Source organism: Primulina huaijiensis, chromosome 9 (genome assembly GCF_012295235.1).
Source record: "Primulina huaijiensis isolate GDHJ02 chromosome 9, ASM1229523v2, whole genome shotgun sequence".
Classification (NCBI taxonomy): domain Eukaryota; kingdom Viridiplantae; phylum Streptophyta; class Magnoliopsida; order Lamiales; family Gesneriaceae; genus Primulina; species Primulina huaijiensis.
In genome coordinates this window covers 3512495-3531588 of record NC_133314.1, presented here as the reverse complement: position 1 = coordinate 3531588, position 19094 = coordinate 3512495, and the positions used below count along the sequence as shown (strand labels likewise).

General features: G+C 31.2%; 2 protein-coding genes across 2 annotated transcripts; both read left to right on the top strand.

Annotated features, from left to right (window-relative positions):
* Positions 1 to 253: 253 nt before the first annotated feature.
* LOC140985370 (uncharacterized) lies at positions 254 to 2957 on the top strand. The gene is made up of 5 exons (XM_073453214.1): positions 254 to 727; positions 850 to 1051; positions 1338 to 1406; positions 1541 to 1673; positions 1859 to 2957. Exons 1-5 carry the CDS (start codon positions 496 to 498, stop codon positions 2477 to 2479), a joined length of 1257 nt encoding a protein of 418 aa, XP_073309315.1. The 5' UTR covers positions 254 to 495; the 3' UTR covers positions 2480 to 2957.
* A 12511-nt stretch (positions 2958 to 15468) lies between these two features.
* LOC140985034 (O-fucosyltransferase 20-like) lies at positions 15469 to 18761 on the top strand. Its single transcript, XM_073452766.1, has 6 exons — positions 15469 to 16297; positions 16449 to 16617; positions 17333 to 17422; positions 17504 to 17787; positions 17922 to 18180; positions 18260 to 18761. The coding sequence occupies exons 1-6, from the start codon at positions 15708 to 15710 to the stop codon at positions 18494 to 18496; spliced, it is 1629 nt and encodes a 542-aa protein (XP_073308867.1). The 5' UTR covers positions 15469 to 15707; the 3' UTR covers positions 18497 to 18761.
* Positions 18762 to 19094: the final 333 nt, after the last annotated feature.

Here is a 19094-nt window from a genome sequence, read left to right as displayed (position 1 = left end):
TACATTTAATATTCTCTTCATAACAATACAATATGTCTACATTCTCGAACCGAGCCAAGTGCTCCTCCGGGTCAGTATTTACATCATATTCTTTGATTCGGGCTGACTTGAAGTGAATGGGCAAGGGCTCATTCACTATCCGGGTAGAAAAAATACATCCTTTTGACTCGACCCGAGTGGTATAAGAAGACTCGGTCCGTCTCTCAATTTCTCTAGTTCCTAGGCTATGGGGAGGGCCTTAGAACCGACCTGGTTCATTCTTTTTAGTTTGATACCGCGGATGAGATTCATTTTCGACTCCTCTTGTTCTCGTTGGGATTCTTTTTAGGGGTATATTTATTTATTGAGATTAAACGCTTAAATTCGTTCTTTCCGATTTAGATAATCCCTGGTCTTTCCTCCTACGACGTCGTTTATGCCCACCTTATAACCCTACTTTTCTTCTCGAACCCTATTTCTGTCCCGTCCTCTCCGAAATACTCGGAACACACAGCCATGGAGGAAAAACGAGAACCCTCAATTTCAACTTCAACTGCGAAAGATCAACCAATTCTGTGTGAGGAGTGCAAAACAAAACCATCAAAGTATAAGTGCCCGGGCTGCTCTCTGCGTTCGTGCAGCCTCCCATGTGTCAATGCCCATAAACAACGTACTGCATGCACCGGAAAGAAACCAGTCGCCAATTCTGTCCCGTTGTCGAAATTCGACGATAATCTTATCCTCTCCGGTAATTGTTGATTTTTCGTCGGGCCTCCAATTTGTGAAAATGTTTTTTCTTTCAAAGCAACTAATCTGTAATTAGCTACCTTTTAATCAATGGAATCATTAGTTTTCTTTTTTTTTTTGTAGATTATAACATGCTTGAGGATGTTAAACGAATTGCTGAATCTGCTCAGAGGAAAAGAGTTAAGTTGTGTGGTGATTATCACTTTAGACTGCCCTTTCCCCTCAAAAGTCTTCGGAGTGCTGCTGGTAGTAGGAGGACGAGAATCTTATTTCATTCTAATGGAATGTCAAAGAGAGAAATGAACAAGACTTATTACAACAACAGGTATTTGCAATCTCATCAGTGCTGTGGGATACAGTTTGTTTTGTTGTGGGATGTTATGGTTTATTTTAGTTTTTGTTCCTGTTTAATTATTTCAGGAAACTGTTTTTAGAAAATAACTTCTAAAAGTTTGTACAAGTTTACATGTGGTTTATCTTGTGTCATTCTTTCAACAGAGTATCTCTTTTCTCGGGTGACTATATATGCTGCCATTTTGTATCTTGTTTGGTGAAACTTTTAACTCAGTTTACCTTAAGAGTTTATGCTAATGTTGATGTTTTTTTTTCAGGAAGAAATTCATATCATGGACCATTGAGTGGCGGTTTCATTCGACGGGTGTTGTGCTAATTGACCATGGGTGAGGATCTTTGTGATCATAATTCAAAGAATTGTCTGTGAACTCTATATTTTTTTCTTTTTGTGAGACTATTTTTACCCTGTGCAGTTCATGCATATAGTTTTGTATTTCACATACAAGTTCTTCCACTGCAGAATACACGAGAATAGAGCTTTCTCTTCGGTGATTGAAAATCATCTAAAGCCTGGCCCTTGGAACCATAAATTGAAACAATTTTGTGACGAGACACTGGATTCTCTTAAATTTTTCATCCGCAAATTTCCAAAGGTTTTCTTTCTTTCGCATTATTTGCAACTCATGCTTATTTCATATCTGTTGTTAAATCTTGGGTAACTTTGCTGCTTGATTCATTTCAACTATTTTCAAGTTAAAAGATTCTTGATATTGCAATACAACTTACCTTGGTAGACATATATTTGTTATTACCCCTAATAATATTTTCTTAACTGCAGGGGCCGAAATCACCATTTTGTCAATTGAACATGAGAGCTCCAATTCGTGAGCAACTAGCAAATATGGTCATTTTAGAGTACCCCGTTGTCTATGTGTTCTTACCTTCACATAGCTACGATTTTGAAGTGATAACTAATTCAATTCCAATTAAAATGGAGATTAGAGAGTCCGCCCGTAATGGTTGCCCGAGTCCTAAAGGCATGACATTTAATGTCGAAGAAATCGAAGATGGGGGGGCTTCAGAACCTCATGTTTCCCATCTCACAAACTGTGCCTATGGGAACAGTAAGACCAAGAAAGAACCAAAATACTCAGTTAAGAGCCCATTAGCTGTAAGAGCGGTGAAGCAAGCCCAATCAATCTTCCAAAGTGATACATGCACTAGGGCCACTCAAGATGGTAATGAAGGCAGCAGCTTCAGCACAATGCAGTTGGCTCCTTATGATGATATAGATTTTGACCTCGAGCCAGCTTTACTCGACGTGTACTCAAATCTTATTTCAGAAACCAATATTGACAAGTTGCTTGATTTTGGCTCTGTATTAGCTGATGAGCCCAAAAATTTTGAAGTTGAAACGTTTTTGTTGGAGGAAGAACTGGAAGAAGGAGAGATAGCATAATTGCAGACTATGCCTCCTCGCCTTGCAAATCTAGAAATGCTCTGATGTGCATAAATGATCGGGGTTTCCGTACATAACAGTCCTCTACATTAACACTGCAGCAGACTGAAATTTGACTCTCTGTGAACTGAAAGTGGTAAACCTTTTAGTGTCTGATTGGCATTCCAAAGGCTGAAGGTTCGGCAACCTGGGGAGACCATTTTGTGGCTACAACGAATGATTGCCGTTATGTTATAATCTTTCTCGAGCTTTGGTAATTAATCAGACATGGTTCTCGACAAGTAATTTATGAATATGAAGTTTTGCATGTAATCAATCCCTCATCGCTGATTTTTTTTAAGGAAGAATGCCCTGTAATATCGTCCGCTAGCTTCATTTTGTTTTAGGGTGGTATTACTGAGAAGTTGGCCGCTGTTGAGGGATGTTCAAGTGTACCAAGGCTTTCCTTGCAACAATAGTTTCAGCTTTAAAGTGATTCCACGTTTGTGTTATATGCAATCCATGATCAAATTTATCCCTCGAATCAAATTAATCAGTCTAACTTGAATCGTACTGTATTTGTTATATTTAGTGAAAACAAGAACCTCCTTATATAATCTTTTAAAAAGCTGTGTTTTTAATTTACAAAATAAAATCCATGATGTTGGTGGTTTCATGTACGTGTTCTTTTGATTGCAACTTGTTTTGCATTATTGGGGTTTTAATGGTAACTCTCTATTTAGAAGTATAATAAAATGTAAAAACATAGTGGGTTTTGTGCTCTGATCCAAATTCAAGTCCATCAATTTTAAATGCTTAATTGTACAGAGCAAATACGTTGTTTTTTTTTTTTGTGGGTGTTTCATTATGATATACTACAAATTCTTCAAAATTAAAGTCAATCAAAATCCACAATCCAAATCAGTTTGTAAATACAAATCCTTCAATATTGACTTAATCATATTGCGTTTGGATTGAAAGATTTGGAAGTGATGAAATATTTAAATGAAGAATTTGAAATGACTATATATGAATTTAAAATCGACACATTGACTAAAAAATAACTATTTAAGATTTGAAATTCAAATGTCAAGTGGATTTAACCAAACAAATTAATTGATTTGTTGTTATATATTTGAAAACTCTATCCATCAATTGAAATGTAATATCAATGCATTTGGAATAAGAAATTTAAAGTGACAGATTTCAAATTTATTTGATTCATTGAATTCATTTAATCAGGTACATATCAAATTCATTTCATATCAATCAATCACATGCATTAATAATTATGAAAAATTTCAAATCCAATCACTATGAATATATTGTGGTATGCAATAATGCTCTCTGTTAGATATAGCAATCGAAACGTGACGTTTGGATGTCATATAATTTAAAATATTTGAGTTACATCATTACTACTAGCTATTACTTTTAGTAAAACAACAAGTGTTTTCCTATGATATCATTTAAAATTCATCTATCAAAGTACAAGAAAAGGTGTTTAAAATTACATCTCACTTATCGAGTGTTCAATGCAGACAATGAACAGAAGTGACCAAACTAACTTAGGGCATCCACAACAGTGGATATTATCCAAGCCATGTCATCCAAATATCTTCTCCATTGAAATATTCACCATTGCACACCATTGATTTGTATGCAGCTGGATTCCAAGAGGGAAAAAGTTCATACGAAAAATAATTTAGCATTTTGTGAAACGATCTCACTTATTTTTATTCGTGAAACGGGTCAACCTTGCTCATATTTACAATAATAAATAATATTTTTGATATAAAAAATAATATTATTTCATGAGTAATCTAAATAGGATTTTGACTCGTGAGAACGTCTCACAAAAATTTTTGTATTAAAAAAAAATAGGAATTAGTTATATATATACCCCACAACACATTCAGTACTTAGACACTTGACAGACAACAAGGCCCAAAGAGTAGGGCTTTTACTTTGAGAATAAAGTTTAGAGTAGGCCCAATATACAATGAGGCTTTACAATTAATGCATGGCATTATGGCAAACAAAATGGATGGTTATTGGTTAAGATGCATATCAGGTGAGATGTTGGCAATGGGATGGACAATTATTTAAACAATTGAAATAATTAAATGAATAATAATATAAATATTTTCAGAAAATTAAATTTAAATAACATTAACTGTTTTATATATATACAAAGATAAAATTTCATCCACTTGAATATTTAAAATTTTAATTTTTTCTCTTGTAAGAAAATTATGGTTCTTCTTCTTATTATTATTATTTTTGTACATCAATCTAATAATAAAATCATTTTTAGGGTAGATGAATATAAAATTAATGTATTATGGAATGGGAAAACCGATTAAAAATTTGTTATAATAGTGTAACTCAAATATTTTAAATTGTACAGCATTTCAAATACAACATTTTGATTGTTTTATCCAGCAGAACAATGATTACATCCCATTAATATTATACAAGTTCATTGTTACAAATATAACCCCTTATGAATCATTTCAAATATCTAGTTTTTACAGATACGAGACATTACGAAAAATAATCGATTTATGTTCTCAAAAAAATTTTAAAATAAAATCATGTAAAAAGATGAAGAAATATTTCCTATGTTCATTAGATGTATGTGGTTTTGTTGCAATAATGGAACGAAAATGGGAGAAAATAAATGCACATGGGGGAGGGGACATTTCCCATATGAAAATAACATGGCTCTTGCTTTGCTTTGTACGCCAAAATTAAAGTTCAATAATTATATTTTTACATATGTTCATATCGACTTGTCCAACAGCTAAATATTCACAAATATGATAAATCATTATATAATATAATATAAGATAATATAATAATTGATACTGATATGTTTGAATTATTGGGGCCGGCGACCATAAATTTATTCAANATAATCAATATATATATATATATATTTAAAATTGTCATTATCATTTAAAATTGCACAACGTGTTACATAACGCTGCATTATATTTATTATATAAATAACCTTGCTTGCAAATATTTTATGTGCACAATGGGGCTCGTCTTTTAAAAAAATTTGGGTTTTGACCCGTTCATTTTTAGGATGTTAAGAAATATTCTTGAATATCTAAACTTGTCGTATCACTAAAAAATGTAAGTGCAAAAAAACAATTCGATTTGAGTAGTGATATAATATTTGACAATTGAACAATAAACAAATTGAAATGAGATTTGCAGGAACGTAAGTGTGTAATGTAATAGCATAAGTATTTTTATGGATACTTGAAGATAAAACTCTTACGTCATTCATTTTTTCATTTAAGAAGGTTTTCACTAATAGACTTTGATTTTACAATGTCTTATAACAACCTACTTCAGTTAGGATGTTAGGATGTATCACTGCCTAAATAAAACTTTTAGTGATATCTTTTACATTTCTAGATATTAAATAACCCTCCGTTCTTCAGAAACTCAACGGTCAGATTTGACGGCTTGAGTTATTGGTATAACACAAATTTGATAATTGATGATCTGATTTAATTCTAATAAGAGTGTGTTGTATGAGCAAGCTTGAAGTATTTATTAAAAGAGTTCTCAGATATTTTGATAATAATGATTTGAAAAATGCATAAGAGTTGTATATACCTTGTTTCTTGAAACTGAATCTTCATCTAGATATAGTTGAAAGCATCAAATAGTCGGATAAAGTTTTTCAACGATCAAGTGTATATTTCATTAAATGTACACTTTTAGAAAATTTTAGACAATTTAAAAAACTTTATGTCATATCGAGAGTTGGTGGGATGCCGTTCATACTATAACTGGCAGTTTTCATAACGAAGTAAAATATTAACTTTGCTTTGCAAATTTTTAACCGGCGATTAGAAAATAACGGTCTATATTTAAAGTAGTGCGGTCTGAAATTAGATGATCTGAAGGTAGTGAAGAATAAAGCACTTGAGTGTCTGGATTTTCCATCGGCGGTTGGGAACCTGAAATACAAAACAATTTGACAGCTGATTTTCTGCAACAACTCAATTCTGTTATTTGTCACTCACAAAAAATTAATGTGTGTAACATTACATATGAATAGTATGTATGACATGCACACAATATTTTTTAACTTTTAAAGTATTTAGATATAGATTAAGTATCTTGTGACATGGTATCATGGCTCTATATATGCGAGATATGTCAGTCTTTTCTATATTTGCAATGAAAAGTAATAATTTTGTCATAAAAATTAATATTTTTTCAAAATTCAGGTCGAAAATTGTTTCATAAAATTGATATGTGAAACAGTGTCATAAAAGTTGTTTTTTTATTTTCGACTTATTTCATTTTTGACATAATTGGTTTAACAGCTTCAAACGATTGAATTGAGTTAAATCCAGGTTGAACCGTGATTGAAACTATAGTAATAATCGAAATCAAATCGTATCCAAATAATTCGGTTTGATTCTATCATCTATCGAATTCGAAAACTCAGAACCATTACTTTGAGAAAAATCTTCTTTTTTGTGAGTGAAAAAAGAAAAACTTGGGCAAGTAATCTTTGTAAATCGGAAGTTTATTTTGTGAAGGATGGATATATGAGGCCACCAAAACAATTTAACATAGACTTTAACTTGGAATGTCTTGTAATACTAAAAAATGAGCTGTTCCCAGAAAAAATATGAGGCATGATTTAAACTTGGGTAGGTGATTGCTTAAATATGAGGATTTCTTGATTATGACATCAACATTTTTATTTTAATTTTTGAGTTGGAAGATTATGTATTTTGTTATAATCATATATCGAGCTCGAAAACTCATCTTAAATTTTAGGATTTTGGTGTTATATGAACTATGGACCATCGGAATGACACCGACTTTTTTATTTACTAATAATTAGTTCATTTATCATTATAGGCGTCAGAAAAAATAAAACATTATATGTTGAATAAAATTTATTGATTATTCAAATTTTTATTTTGTATTATTAAAAGGAACTTTATTAAACAATTCCCAAATGTAAATAGATTTTTATTCATCATTTTACTAATAATTAGCCCTTATGCTTCTATTTGATTGTCAAAATTGATTGTTCAACTAAATTGAATCTTCCAAAAATAATTTTTTTTTAAAGAAATTTATTTTTTCCTTCTATTCATCTAACATATATGTTGTCGAGGTTGAAAATTTTACAAATTTTTTTACCATAATTTATTCTATATTGATGAATTTTCTTATAATCAAATGAATTTTTTTATCGTTCCAGAAAACTTTAAATTTAATGATATTGTCTTGATTTTCTGTTTTAATTCATATTTGAGTTACGATTTGATGAAATCATTTCTTTATTGTAGGTAATATGTCTAGTAAAACTATATTAGTTGCAAAAAATAAAATCATAAACAAATCGAGATAAAAAAATATTTATTCTTTAAATATATTGTTGGAGTAATCGATTTTATCGTGTCCAAAACGCAACGAATGTTTTAAATTTTTTTATTTGACATTCAAATAATGCTTTTGAACACTTGTATAGTTTAAACAAAATTTAATCATTCATAGGGTGTTTATGAATTTATTCTTCGTAAATAAATCACTTGGCACCAACTATTTCGGGATTAGCGAAGATAGCTCTTGAAGTGTTCCCTACGAACAATCTTCTTGAATCCTTCTTTTTCCAATCAAGTCCACGACTGTAATATTTGTTTTTCGACTAAATTGCAATAGAAAATTTAGATGAATTTTAGAGTTTGAGATCAAAAATCAAAAGACTGATCACCCTTATTTTCTTTGAAATGGCCGAAAATTGGAGAATGGAGGAGAGGGATTTTTCGAAAATTTGAGTGTGTTGGAGACTAGGGTTTTTGTGGCCTCTTTACTTAATTATGAATCTTTAACCTAATTACCTCAATTATGGATTATTCTTAATTAAACTTAATGAGGTTAGTTAATTAATTGGACTATTCCAACTAATTTAATTAATTATTATATTAAAGTTCATTAAGATCTTTAATTATTTAGCATATTAAACTTGTACTTCTACAAGTCCAATATACATAGTTCTCATTACATTTAATTTATTCTTTAATAAACTCAACTTTTGAGTTTAATATTTTAAATTCTCAAATTTTCACAAATTCAACTCCTTGAATTTATTCTTTCCAATTTTTAGTTATCATAAATTCAACTCCTTGAATTTAATATATCGTAAGTGTATATAAATTCAACTCCTTGAATTTATTGTCTCAACGAAAACAAATGATCAAGTGTTTGTGTGATCCTCGATGGTTCAAGGATACAGCTAGCCGTGGATTCACAACTCTTCGTGCTTCAGGACATTTTTTTTTAATCGGGTTTACCCTAATTTGCCTCATTTCATGCACCAACATTTGATCATGGGAATGTCAGAAATCATTTTTCTGATTAAACACATCGAATCATGGTAAGAGCGTCTAGTAGCATCGCCCCATGATTCCCTAAGTATCACTGATAGTGCCTACAAGAACTAATCAGTTATGATTAACGTACAGTACGGTCCTTTCATATCATATATCCTGATTGAATCTACAATCATTGGTTCATTGAGGGTTACATATTAGATTCGATATCAATGTGACACATTCCTTAAATATTCATAGTGTCATCGTATGCACAACTAGATAATCCTTGTCCCTAATGTAAATCTTACACTCTAGCCAGAGATTTAATGCACTACTATTTCGTTAGATCACATAGGATATCAACACCCGTAGGTGAGCGGTGAATTCCCGACTTCGATGCACTGGATCCTACACATGTCGCAATTGCACCCAACCTCGCCACCTTGTGACCCTCGCGGAGTCGGTAAACGAGTCAAAGCACAATCCTAGTATGCAGAGCCTCGATGTTGTCCCAGGTCGTAAGGACCAATGATGTACGATCACAACCACTTTTCCTCTCGATGAATGATAACCACTTGAAAAGTCCGAAGTATGGTTATTCGTTACAATCATCATATGATTATTCATCTGCATGATTGGACATCTCTATACCCTTATCATAAAACACAGTACACAACATTATATATACTAGTGTCAAGTTCAAGCGACATTTATTTTCGTTTTTAGACGGCTGAATCAACCAAGAACAAATTTAAAATATATACCAAATACGACATACATTTCAAGCAAGCATCATCCTCATCTTGTCATAGAAAAGGGAACCAAATTGGCCAAATTCTTAAACCACGGTTTTGTAATTGAGCCATCAATGTGCCTCGATGAGACATTATCAATATAAAAACCAGTTAATTTACTACTTGTCCGATAATATTTCATATACACCCCTTACGTTGGCACATATTCCAAAAAGTCCCCCCAATATTGAACACTAACGTTAGCAGATAGTGACAATGACTTACTTAAAATGACAAATCACCCCCTCATCGAATACGAAATTCGAGGTGACCACATGTCAAGTCACTGTCTGCCACGTGGGAAAGTCTGCCACGCTGTACTGTCATGTCACCACTTGCCAGCTTTAATTTCTAGATTGGAAGTGTAATAAATAGCTGTAGACATCCACTTTTACCGTGTGATTTACTTTTTAATTTTTTTTATAAATTGATTTTATTTATTTTTTAATAGTCTTGTCCTAGATATTATTATAAATTCGAGAATTTTACGTTAGATGAACTATATAACTATTATAATTATAAAATATAATTTATGATTTTAGAAAACATGGATGACTTCAAATATAATATATTAAAACATTTATTTTTAATGAAATAATATTTTTATCATTAAAATATATGTTTTTTTTTTTATAATTTTTAGCAACGTGTAATTATTTAAATTATTTGGTTAATTAATTAGAAAATCGTTATCGAATAGTAGTTTTTAAATTAGTTTTTTTTATAAAGTAAATAAGATTTCTAACCAATAAAATTTTAGACTAATTTAGTTAGATTTATGAGCATCTCTTATGTTAGACCCGTGGATCCAATTAATATCTAAATAAATTTTTTTTCTCAAATCTAAATATATTAAAGGATATTTCTTAACAATATAACTAAAAAAATAATTTTCGATGGAAAATATTACTTTGAATATAAAAAAATATTTTTTTTAAAGATCGGGTTGGATCAGATATATATTTCACAAAATTGATGTGTGAGGCGGTCTCATAAAAATTTTTGTTGGATCAATTAAGTTTTGATGATTTAACAAATTGAGTCAAACTAAACTGATAATATGCTAAACTAAACGATCCAAGTCTAGGGGTGATCAAATTTTTTAATTAACTGCTCGAACCGAATTTCACCGCACCGTTTTTCATAATATTTTATAAAAACCGCGATTAAAAATAGTAATCATAATCGTATCGCATACGCGGTTCGGTTATTTTTTTTTGCCAAGAACCGCAACAAACCGCAACGTCTAAACCACTTGCCATAATATTTGGCCTAAGATTATAATAATTTGTAAACAACATAGTCAATTAAAGAAGTCGTCATTCATTATATCTCAACTCTCTTCAAAATTATTACTCATAAAAATAAAACTTATCTTCTTCCTAATTATTCTCCATATTAGTCTTTTATTAGAGTATTTATTTCTTTTACCACAATATTTTGTTTGAAGTTTGAAAGTAAAAAAAAGATAAAATAGTGTTAATGTCATTTTTGTTGCGAGTGTGCTGTGTTGTTAAATTATTAACTTAGTTTTGAATATTGATTATTGTTTTATCTAGTTTTATTTGTGTATGATTTGAACTATATTTTATATTTGAAAACACTATATTTTTGTTGTTTTCAAATAAATTAGAATATATGTTCTAATATTTTTTATTAAAAAAATCGTAAACCGACCGCAACCGCCTGAAACCGTTCAAAATCGTAAGACTAATTCTACATATAAAACTGCGATTATTTTTTTAAAATATTAACCGACCGCATATGGCAATTCGGTTTGAAATTTTTTTTGAAAAAACCACAAAACTGCACCATGATTAGCCCTATCTAAGTCTATAAATATATGAACTTGTAAATTAGTTAGACTCTCAGAAATTATCGCATAAGTTCTCATATTCAAGCTTTCAATAGCTCAAATATTTTCAAGACTTCTTAGCACACGTTTAAGTATTATATCATATCGTTAAGTATCAATTTGTGCTTAATATCTTTCATTTCGAAATACTTGTAAACTGACAGTCAGTGTATAGTTCAGTGTTGTTTAAGTATGTAAGTTAAACTATGAATTTTCAGTTAGACAATGATAAAGCCTTATTGAACCGCGTTGTTACAAAATTTGTAATTTCCAAAGTTTTTCTAGTGAACATCTTTATCGCAAGGAAAAAGAAGTGACGTATGAATAGTTCAAATATCCGAACATACAGAAACATCTTTGTGTTATTTACATTTCGGTCAGCTTACTTATTTTTGATGATCCAATTTTGTTCTTACTTAGCAATTTTTTTAGTGTTCAACCTATCAGGCTTGCTTCTTTCTGCACAGAACTTACGTGATTATGCAATTGATAGTGACTTGACGAGAATCCCAAAAATAAAAGTTGTTAACTCAATGAAATTTCGAATAAACTAGTGTTATTGTTTGTTCAATGCTTTCTAAAATCAATCACTAGATCATAGCAGTTTTTTGTAATTTATAATTTTGTAGTGACATGGGACGAGCATCTTGTACCCTTGTGAAAACTTAAAATTCATGTAACCCTTCTATAAACTTAATAAGCTTTTAAAACATTCAAAATTTTTCGAGAGAATGTAATATATCTGCCCTGTTCTAATCAAAGAAATTATATTTGAAATTATTCTCATTATAATAATTAATTTCTATGATGTTACGTTAGTATTCTACAATAAAATATCTATAAATAATATTCGATAAATTAATAATATATCTAAGTAATATTTTTTCTCGATCCCGACTTGGTTCAATGTGCTAAATTAATAATTTTGATAAATTAATAACATACTAATTTATTGAAATACGCATGTATAAAACTATGCTCTCATCAACACAATAAATTAATAATCATTTAAAATTAAAATATAACCAAGACAATTTAGTAACATATGATTCTATTTTTTCATGAAAACTCTAGAGAAAATTATTGAAAAAAAAAAGAAATTTAATTTTAATTTTATTTGATTAGTAAATATAATAAATATATTTATTATAATTAAATTCAAAGATACCGACTTTGGAGAAAAAACAATGATTTTTTTGTGTAATTAAATTTAAGCTAATGGAATCAAGAAAATGCCATTTAAATAATAAATTTTTAATTCATAAATTAATTAATATATCTCTAAATTAATACAAACTTATGATCTTAATAGTATTAATTTATTGAAGTTTTACTGTATTTTTAAAATTAATTAATAAAATTGGGCCAAAAATATAATTAATCACAGCATCTTTTTTTTTTAATTTAAAAAATAGCATTGTTTTTATAATCCCCCTTTTGTGTAAATCTATGAGTAATATACATTGTATGAACATAAAATATATAAAATACAGAGGAACCAGGCTGTCTGAAATCCAAATGACGGCGTCAAATATATATATATATATATATTAATTTATATTTTATTTATTTTAAATTTAAAATAAAGTTTTCCTCACAAAAAGACAAACTATTCCCAATGTCTGAGACGATCCAACCTTTTTTTATTGGTTTTTTTTTTTTTTAAATCTTAATTAGAATAAAATATTCAGGAAAAATATTCAAAACCAAGATTGTATCTCTCAGCAGAAATTTTTTGAATGATTACTGTCGATCCCTTTGGTTTAAATTTAAAGTATTTTCCTAGAAGTTTTTATATAAAAAAAAAAGCGGAAATTTTTCAAACATTTATTCAAACATCAAAATCACTTTTATTTTTTAATAATTTTTTTTTAAAGATTGAACTTATTTAAGTTTTTTTTAATCTATAATTTCTTACGACCACTAAAAAATAAGATATATATTTCGGAAACCTGAATAAATATGAAATTTCTGGTCACCACAATATTCAAAATAATTTTTAGTTTTCTACTTTAAAATTTTAATTTAACCTGAAATCGTTCCTCGTATATTATATTAAAATTGATATTATTCCACTTTTTTATGGAAAGTGATATTTTAATAAATGTAACGAAGCTTTGAGGGAATGGCATGATGCCATTATTATTATTAAAATAATTATGTGTCAAATAATTAATTTCCAGCTGTTTTTTTCCTTTTCCTTTTTCTGGGAAAGGAGGTAAATGAATAGCTAAGCTGGATACAACCAGCTTGTTCAAAAAAGACTTTTCCCTTAGTATAATCCTTCAATTTTAAAAATTTTAAAATAAAAACCTACGTACTTCGTTACGTTACGTTATATTATATTATATATTATTATATTATAGAGTAAGTTTTTTGTGAGACGATTTCATGAATCTTAAACAGTGAGACGCGTCAACCCTACAGATATTCACAATAAAAAGTAATATTTTTAGCATAAAAAGTAATAATTTTTCATGGATGATCCAAATAAGAGATACGTCTCACAAAATACGATCCGTGAAACCGTCTCACACAAGTTTTTGTCAATATTATATTGTTAGTTTTCTTTTTCAAAAAATCCGTTATAAATCTTGAATTTTATAAAAAAAAAATGTGGTGTTGTTTTTAATTTTTTGAAAATAAAATACTTTATAATTCATGAATTTTCATGAAAGAATACGATGCTTTGTTTTGATTGTGTCATCTTAGTCTTAATTTAGTGCACACTTACCCCCCGCCCCCAACATTATATGGATAAATTGATTAATTTACTCCTTTTAATTATTGATTACACAACTTATTCAAGATTTTGGAAATAATTTCATTAATTTAAAATCTTAACATTCACATAATTATAATTCTAGTGACATGATTATATTTTAGGTATGTAATTAAAACATCCATTTAGAATTTATTTGACCGAACTTAACTTTAAAAAATAGCTCCAGAAAAAAGATTATCCAAGTCCATATATACAATCTTTCAAGACTTAATTCAGCGAATGTGAGACAATTAACATACTCTCACGCTTAAGAATGAAAATCTGGAACGTGGAGTTTACACGATATTATCTGATGGCCCATATGACAGTCTAAAACTTAACGGTAGGTCTTGAATATGATATTATGTTAAGATTGAGACTTTGACCTAATTCAATCCTAAAAGCTAACTCAAAATGGATGATTGTCCAAATCTATATATACAATTTTCAAAAACTTATCCGAGCCGATTTGAAATATTTAAATTAAATCCTAACATTAAGAAGATAATAAGAACACGGTGGGTTCAAACCATCTTAGAAGGCAAAATCAATTTCGGAAGACAAGAAGCGGTGATTTCAACAGTTACTCTGGTTACGTATAAAAACCATCCAAATTTAACTGGTGAGGGAATCCGCGGGGAAGGCTGTTCCCTTAAAAGATTAATTAGGCGAAGTCAGGACATTTGAGTTTAAAAAAAAAAGTAATTAAATATTTGAGTTGTAATTTTTATGATCATTATGCCAAATTTTTTTTTTTTTTTATAAAAATGACAATTTATTTTTATGAAACGGGAAATCACACCAACTAATTTTCAGCGCGTATTGATTAAATTTTTAAATTAATATAATAGTTTGCAAACAACGCTATCCAGATAAATCATAGTATAGAAGGGTTATACGATATATTCGTCCGATAAATTGTTGATGGAGAGAAGCAAAACATGATCATTATATGGATACATAACTAGTATCAATTAGCTAATTAACAATCTATGTGGATTAAGTATGGATTAAATATGTTTGGGGTAGATAAACTTATGTTAAAAAGTAAAGAAAATTAAATGAGAATAAATAACAATTTAATGTGTTTAGTGCAACTAATTAAAGTACCAACCCTCGAATAAAATAATATGAAATATTTTCAATAATTTTTCTTCAGTCAAACGCGGTCTATAAAGATGACAATTTACATACTTGTAGCCTCAAAACACCCAAAAAAAATAAAAAATAAAAAATAAAATTCAAAAACACTGACGCAAATTCCCATCTTCTGCCTAAATATTACAGACATGAACCAATTGCTTCAACGCGCTTGAATGATTTTTCGCCTTTTCTTCTCTCTTAAATCTTCGTTCCAAGAAAGCTAGATCAAAGGAAGAATCCTACTTCTGCATTTATTAATATATATCTCTGTGCAACACTCTCTTCTCCTCCTGTTTGTCTGTGGTTTTGAGGTACTCAAATTTGCGAGATGGCCGTCTCCAAAAGCAGCAAGAAGAAGCAGCAGAGTTACATTTCGGTCCCATCTCAAATAATCAGCTCAATCTCACAATCATCTCTCGAATCGTTGTTGGTATCTCCCAAGAAAAAGCAGTCTCACCCCTCGAAGCTCAGGGCTCTGCTCCACTCCCCAAGATTTCTCATCTTCTTGATTTTTCTGCTTGGTTTCCTCTGGATGTTTAGGACGTATGATTTTGATCCTTCGATGCCTTTCTCGAGAAACCCATGTGCGGTTTCTAAAGAGAAAGGTGAAATCTTGAACGGTCTGTCGAGTTCTCAGCTGAGTATGGAGGGGAAGGAGGGTGAAACTTATGAAGAAAGTGGGTTTTGGAAGCAGCCCGATGGGATGGGATACAGGCCTTGTTTGGATTTCAGTGAAAGGTATAGAAGAGAGGGTAATGAAATTGTTAAAGACAGGACAAAGTATTTGATGGTTGTGGTTTCCGGTGGGATGAATCAGCAGAGGAATCAGATTGTGGATGCTGTGGTCATCGCAAGGATTCTTGGAGCAGCTTTGGTTGTGCCCATCTTGCAAGTTAACGTTATCTGGGGTGACGAAAGGTATGTTCTTTTGGCATTTTTCTTTTCGTTTGCAGCCTTTTAGTGTCAACTTCCTTGGTTCAAAAAATTTTTTTTCGATGTTTATTCTTGAATTTTTTCCCTCTAACCGAGTTATATTGACGTTGTTTCTGTCTTTGCTGTATTTTTGCAGTGAATTTTCTGATATATTTGATTTGGATCATTTCAAGAATGTTTTGGCAAATGATGTGAGAATTGTGTCATCTCTTCCCTCAACTCATTTGATGACAAGACCTGTGGAAGAGAAGAGCACCCCTCTTCATGTGTCTCCGGAGTGGATTCGCTCTCGTTACCTTCGACGGGTAAGAATTGGCTCATAAAGCAGGGGTCCTCAAAAGGGTCGGACGTATGAAGTTAAATTTATTAGTAAATTTGTCAACAAAATGAAAGTTTTATATAAATCTGCATTATAAATGTGTGATCCGATTTTAAGCAATTTATAAGCTTTATTAAGGAAAGTAAATGCATCAATACTTTAAGAAACACGAGTGCCGAGTGCGATTTGAAACAAGATTAAGACAGGAAAATTTTAGGCTATCATTTTGTGGGTTCGAGGATGGCTTTTAGCACATTTTCATTGACCTGGAACTATGTATGTGATCGAAGAATCAATTCCTTAGCAAAAAGAAGTCAGCATTTTGCTGCAAAAACACTGTAATGACTCCAAAGTTTGAATCTTTGATGTGTATCCAACTTAAGACTTCTCGGAGGCTAATTCAAAGCTTTAATTCTTTGACATGGTCAGACTTGCGACCATAAACCTTAAATCTTACATTAAGATAAAATGGAAAAAGTAAACAATTCAACTTTTTGTCCGGCCAATTTTGAATCCTTGTACAAATTTTTTTAGCTGATTAGAGTAATGGATGGGTTCAACAAGCCCGAATAGTTTAATTCCTGAATTAGCTGTAAATTATCATGAGTAACAAGCTTACAAGAAATATTATTGAATAATGAATGGAGGGAAACTCTTATATCTGTTGATTCTTATTTGAATCAAAATGTTATTTTCTGCAGCTTAGGAGGGATGGTGTGTTGCTGTTACGTGGTTTGGATTCCAGGCTTTCTAAGGATCTTCCTTCTGATCTTCAAAAGCTTCGTTGCAAGGTATATTGGTCCCATCATCTTTATAATACAAATTTTTAATACAAATATGTCATTAACCAAGTTATTCAATTTGACTTGCAGGTGGCTTTTCATGCTTTGAGGTTTGCCCCCCATATATCTGAAATTGGCAATAAACTTACGGAAAGGATGAGAAACAAGGGACCGTATCTTGCTCTTCATTTGCGAATGGAAAAGGACGTATGGGTTAGGACCGGGTGTCTTCCTGGTCTAACACCCAATTACGATGAAATGATCAATAATGAGAGGAAGGCACAGCCAAAGCTCTTGACATCACGATCCAACATGACGTACCATGACAGAAAACTTGCCGGACTCTGCCCTTTAAACGCTTTAGAAGTCGCGAGGTAAACTCTTCAAAACACATGCCATTTAAAATCTCCATGATTTCCTCTCTAAGTTGTCATCACCATCATTCAATATCTCACCCCACGCTCAATGTTGAGGTTTCTGATCTATCATTCTGTTGTGTATTCTTTAGGTTGCTTAAATCTTTGGGAGCTCCGAAAAGTATGAGAATATACTGGGCCGGTGGGGTTCCTTTGGGAGGAGCAGACGCTTTGTTGCCACTGGTGAAAGAGTTTCCTCATTTTTACAGCAAGGAAGATCTTGCATTACCTGGGGAGCTCGAACCATTTTTAAAGAAAGCTTCATTAATGGCAGCAATTGATCATATAGTTTCGGAGGAAAGTGATGTATTCATGGCATCTCATGGAGGAAACATGGGGCATGCAATTCAGGTAAGAAGATTTACTTAACAATTCTGAGTGATACCATTTTCAGCGTTGATCGGTAACTGTAATTCTTCTCCTACAACAGGGGCATAGGGCCTATGCAGGACACAAAAAGACTATAATCCCGAACAAAAGACACATGCTTCGCTACTTTGTTGATTCTTCGCTTCCTGAGGCCAAGTTCAACGAGATCATGCTCAACTTGCACCAAGATTCTTTCGGGCAGCCAGAGATTAGGACTAGCAAATCTGGGAGGGACGTGACAAAGTATCCTATCCCAGAATGCATGTGCAATAATACTAAAGCCAAGTTTCAGCATTGAGATGTTAGAATGTTACACTGCCATTGGAGTAGGCAGTGAGGAAGTTCTGAGGTTGCACAGAAATCATGTCCAAAATTGGTTGTTCTACTTCTATAAGCAGAAGAGAGAGTTCATTTATTTTCCCCCCTCATCTTTGTTGATAAATTTTGCAGTGGGGAACATTTATGTAGAAAATAGTGTATATTTATTTTTTTATTTCATTCATTCATTTTATTCTTGGAGATCACATTTATAACATGTGAATATACGTATTTTACTTGAATAATTTGTGTTGCATTTTTCAAGATTGCTGATGCTACGTACTTAAATTGGGATGGCGAGTGTATGATTCTAACTAACGTGTAACGAGCGATATGTGTACAAGATAAATGGTTCCGAGTGCCACCATTTTTGGTCGGGATTAGGGGTGAGCATTCGCTCGTGATCTCATTAACCGAACGGAACAAGTTAAAAGCGATTAATTTTTTTTCAATGAAACTAAACGGATCGAATTTTTTTCGCTAAAATCGAAATGAAAATTTTAAAAATAGAATGTACCCTGCGGTTTTCTATAAAGATTCATGCTATTTCGTTAGAAGAAAGTATGATTTTACTCTAA

What these genes read in the sequence shown, in the direction of transcription:
- LOC140985370 (XM_073453214.1), top strand. Translation starts at nt 496, where the DNA reads ATGGAGGAAAAACGAGAACCCTCAATTTCAACTTCAACTGCGAAAGAT. An exon ending in AAGACTTATTACAACAACAG is followed by an intron (nt 1,052 to 1,337) that starts GTATTTGCAATC and finishes TTTTTTTTTCAG; the next exon opens with GAAGAAATTCATATCATGGA. An exon ending in GTTGTGCTAATTGACCATGG is followed by an intron (nt 1,407 to 1,540) that starts GTGAGGATCTTT and finishes CTTCCACTGCAG; the next exon opens with AATACACGAGAATAGAGCTT.
- LOC140985034 (XM_073452766.1), top strand. Translation starts at nt 15,708, where the DNA reads ATGGCCGTCTCCAAAAGCAGCAAGAAGAAGCAGCAGAGTTACATTTCG. An exon ending in GCTCTCGTTACCTTCGACGG is followed by an intron (nt 16,618 to 17,332) that starts GTAAGAATTGGC and finishes TATTTTCTGCAG; the next exon opens with CTTAGGAGGGATGGTGTGTT. An exon ending in AACGCTTTAGAAGTCGCGAG is followed by an intron (nt 17,788 to 17,921) that starts GTAAACTCTTCA and finishes TGTATTCTTTAG; the next exon opens with GTTGCTTAAATCTTTGGGAG.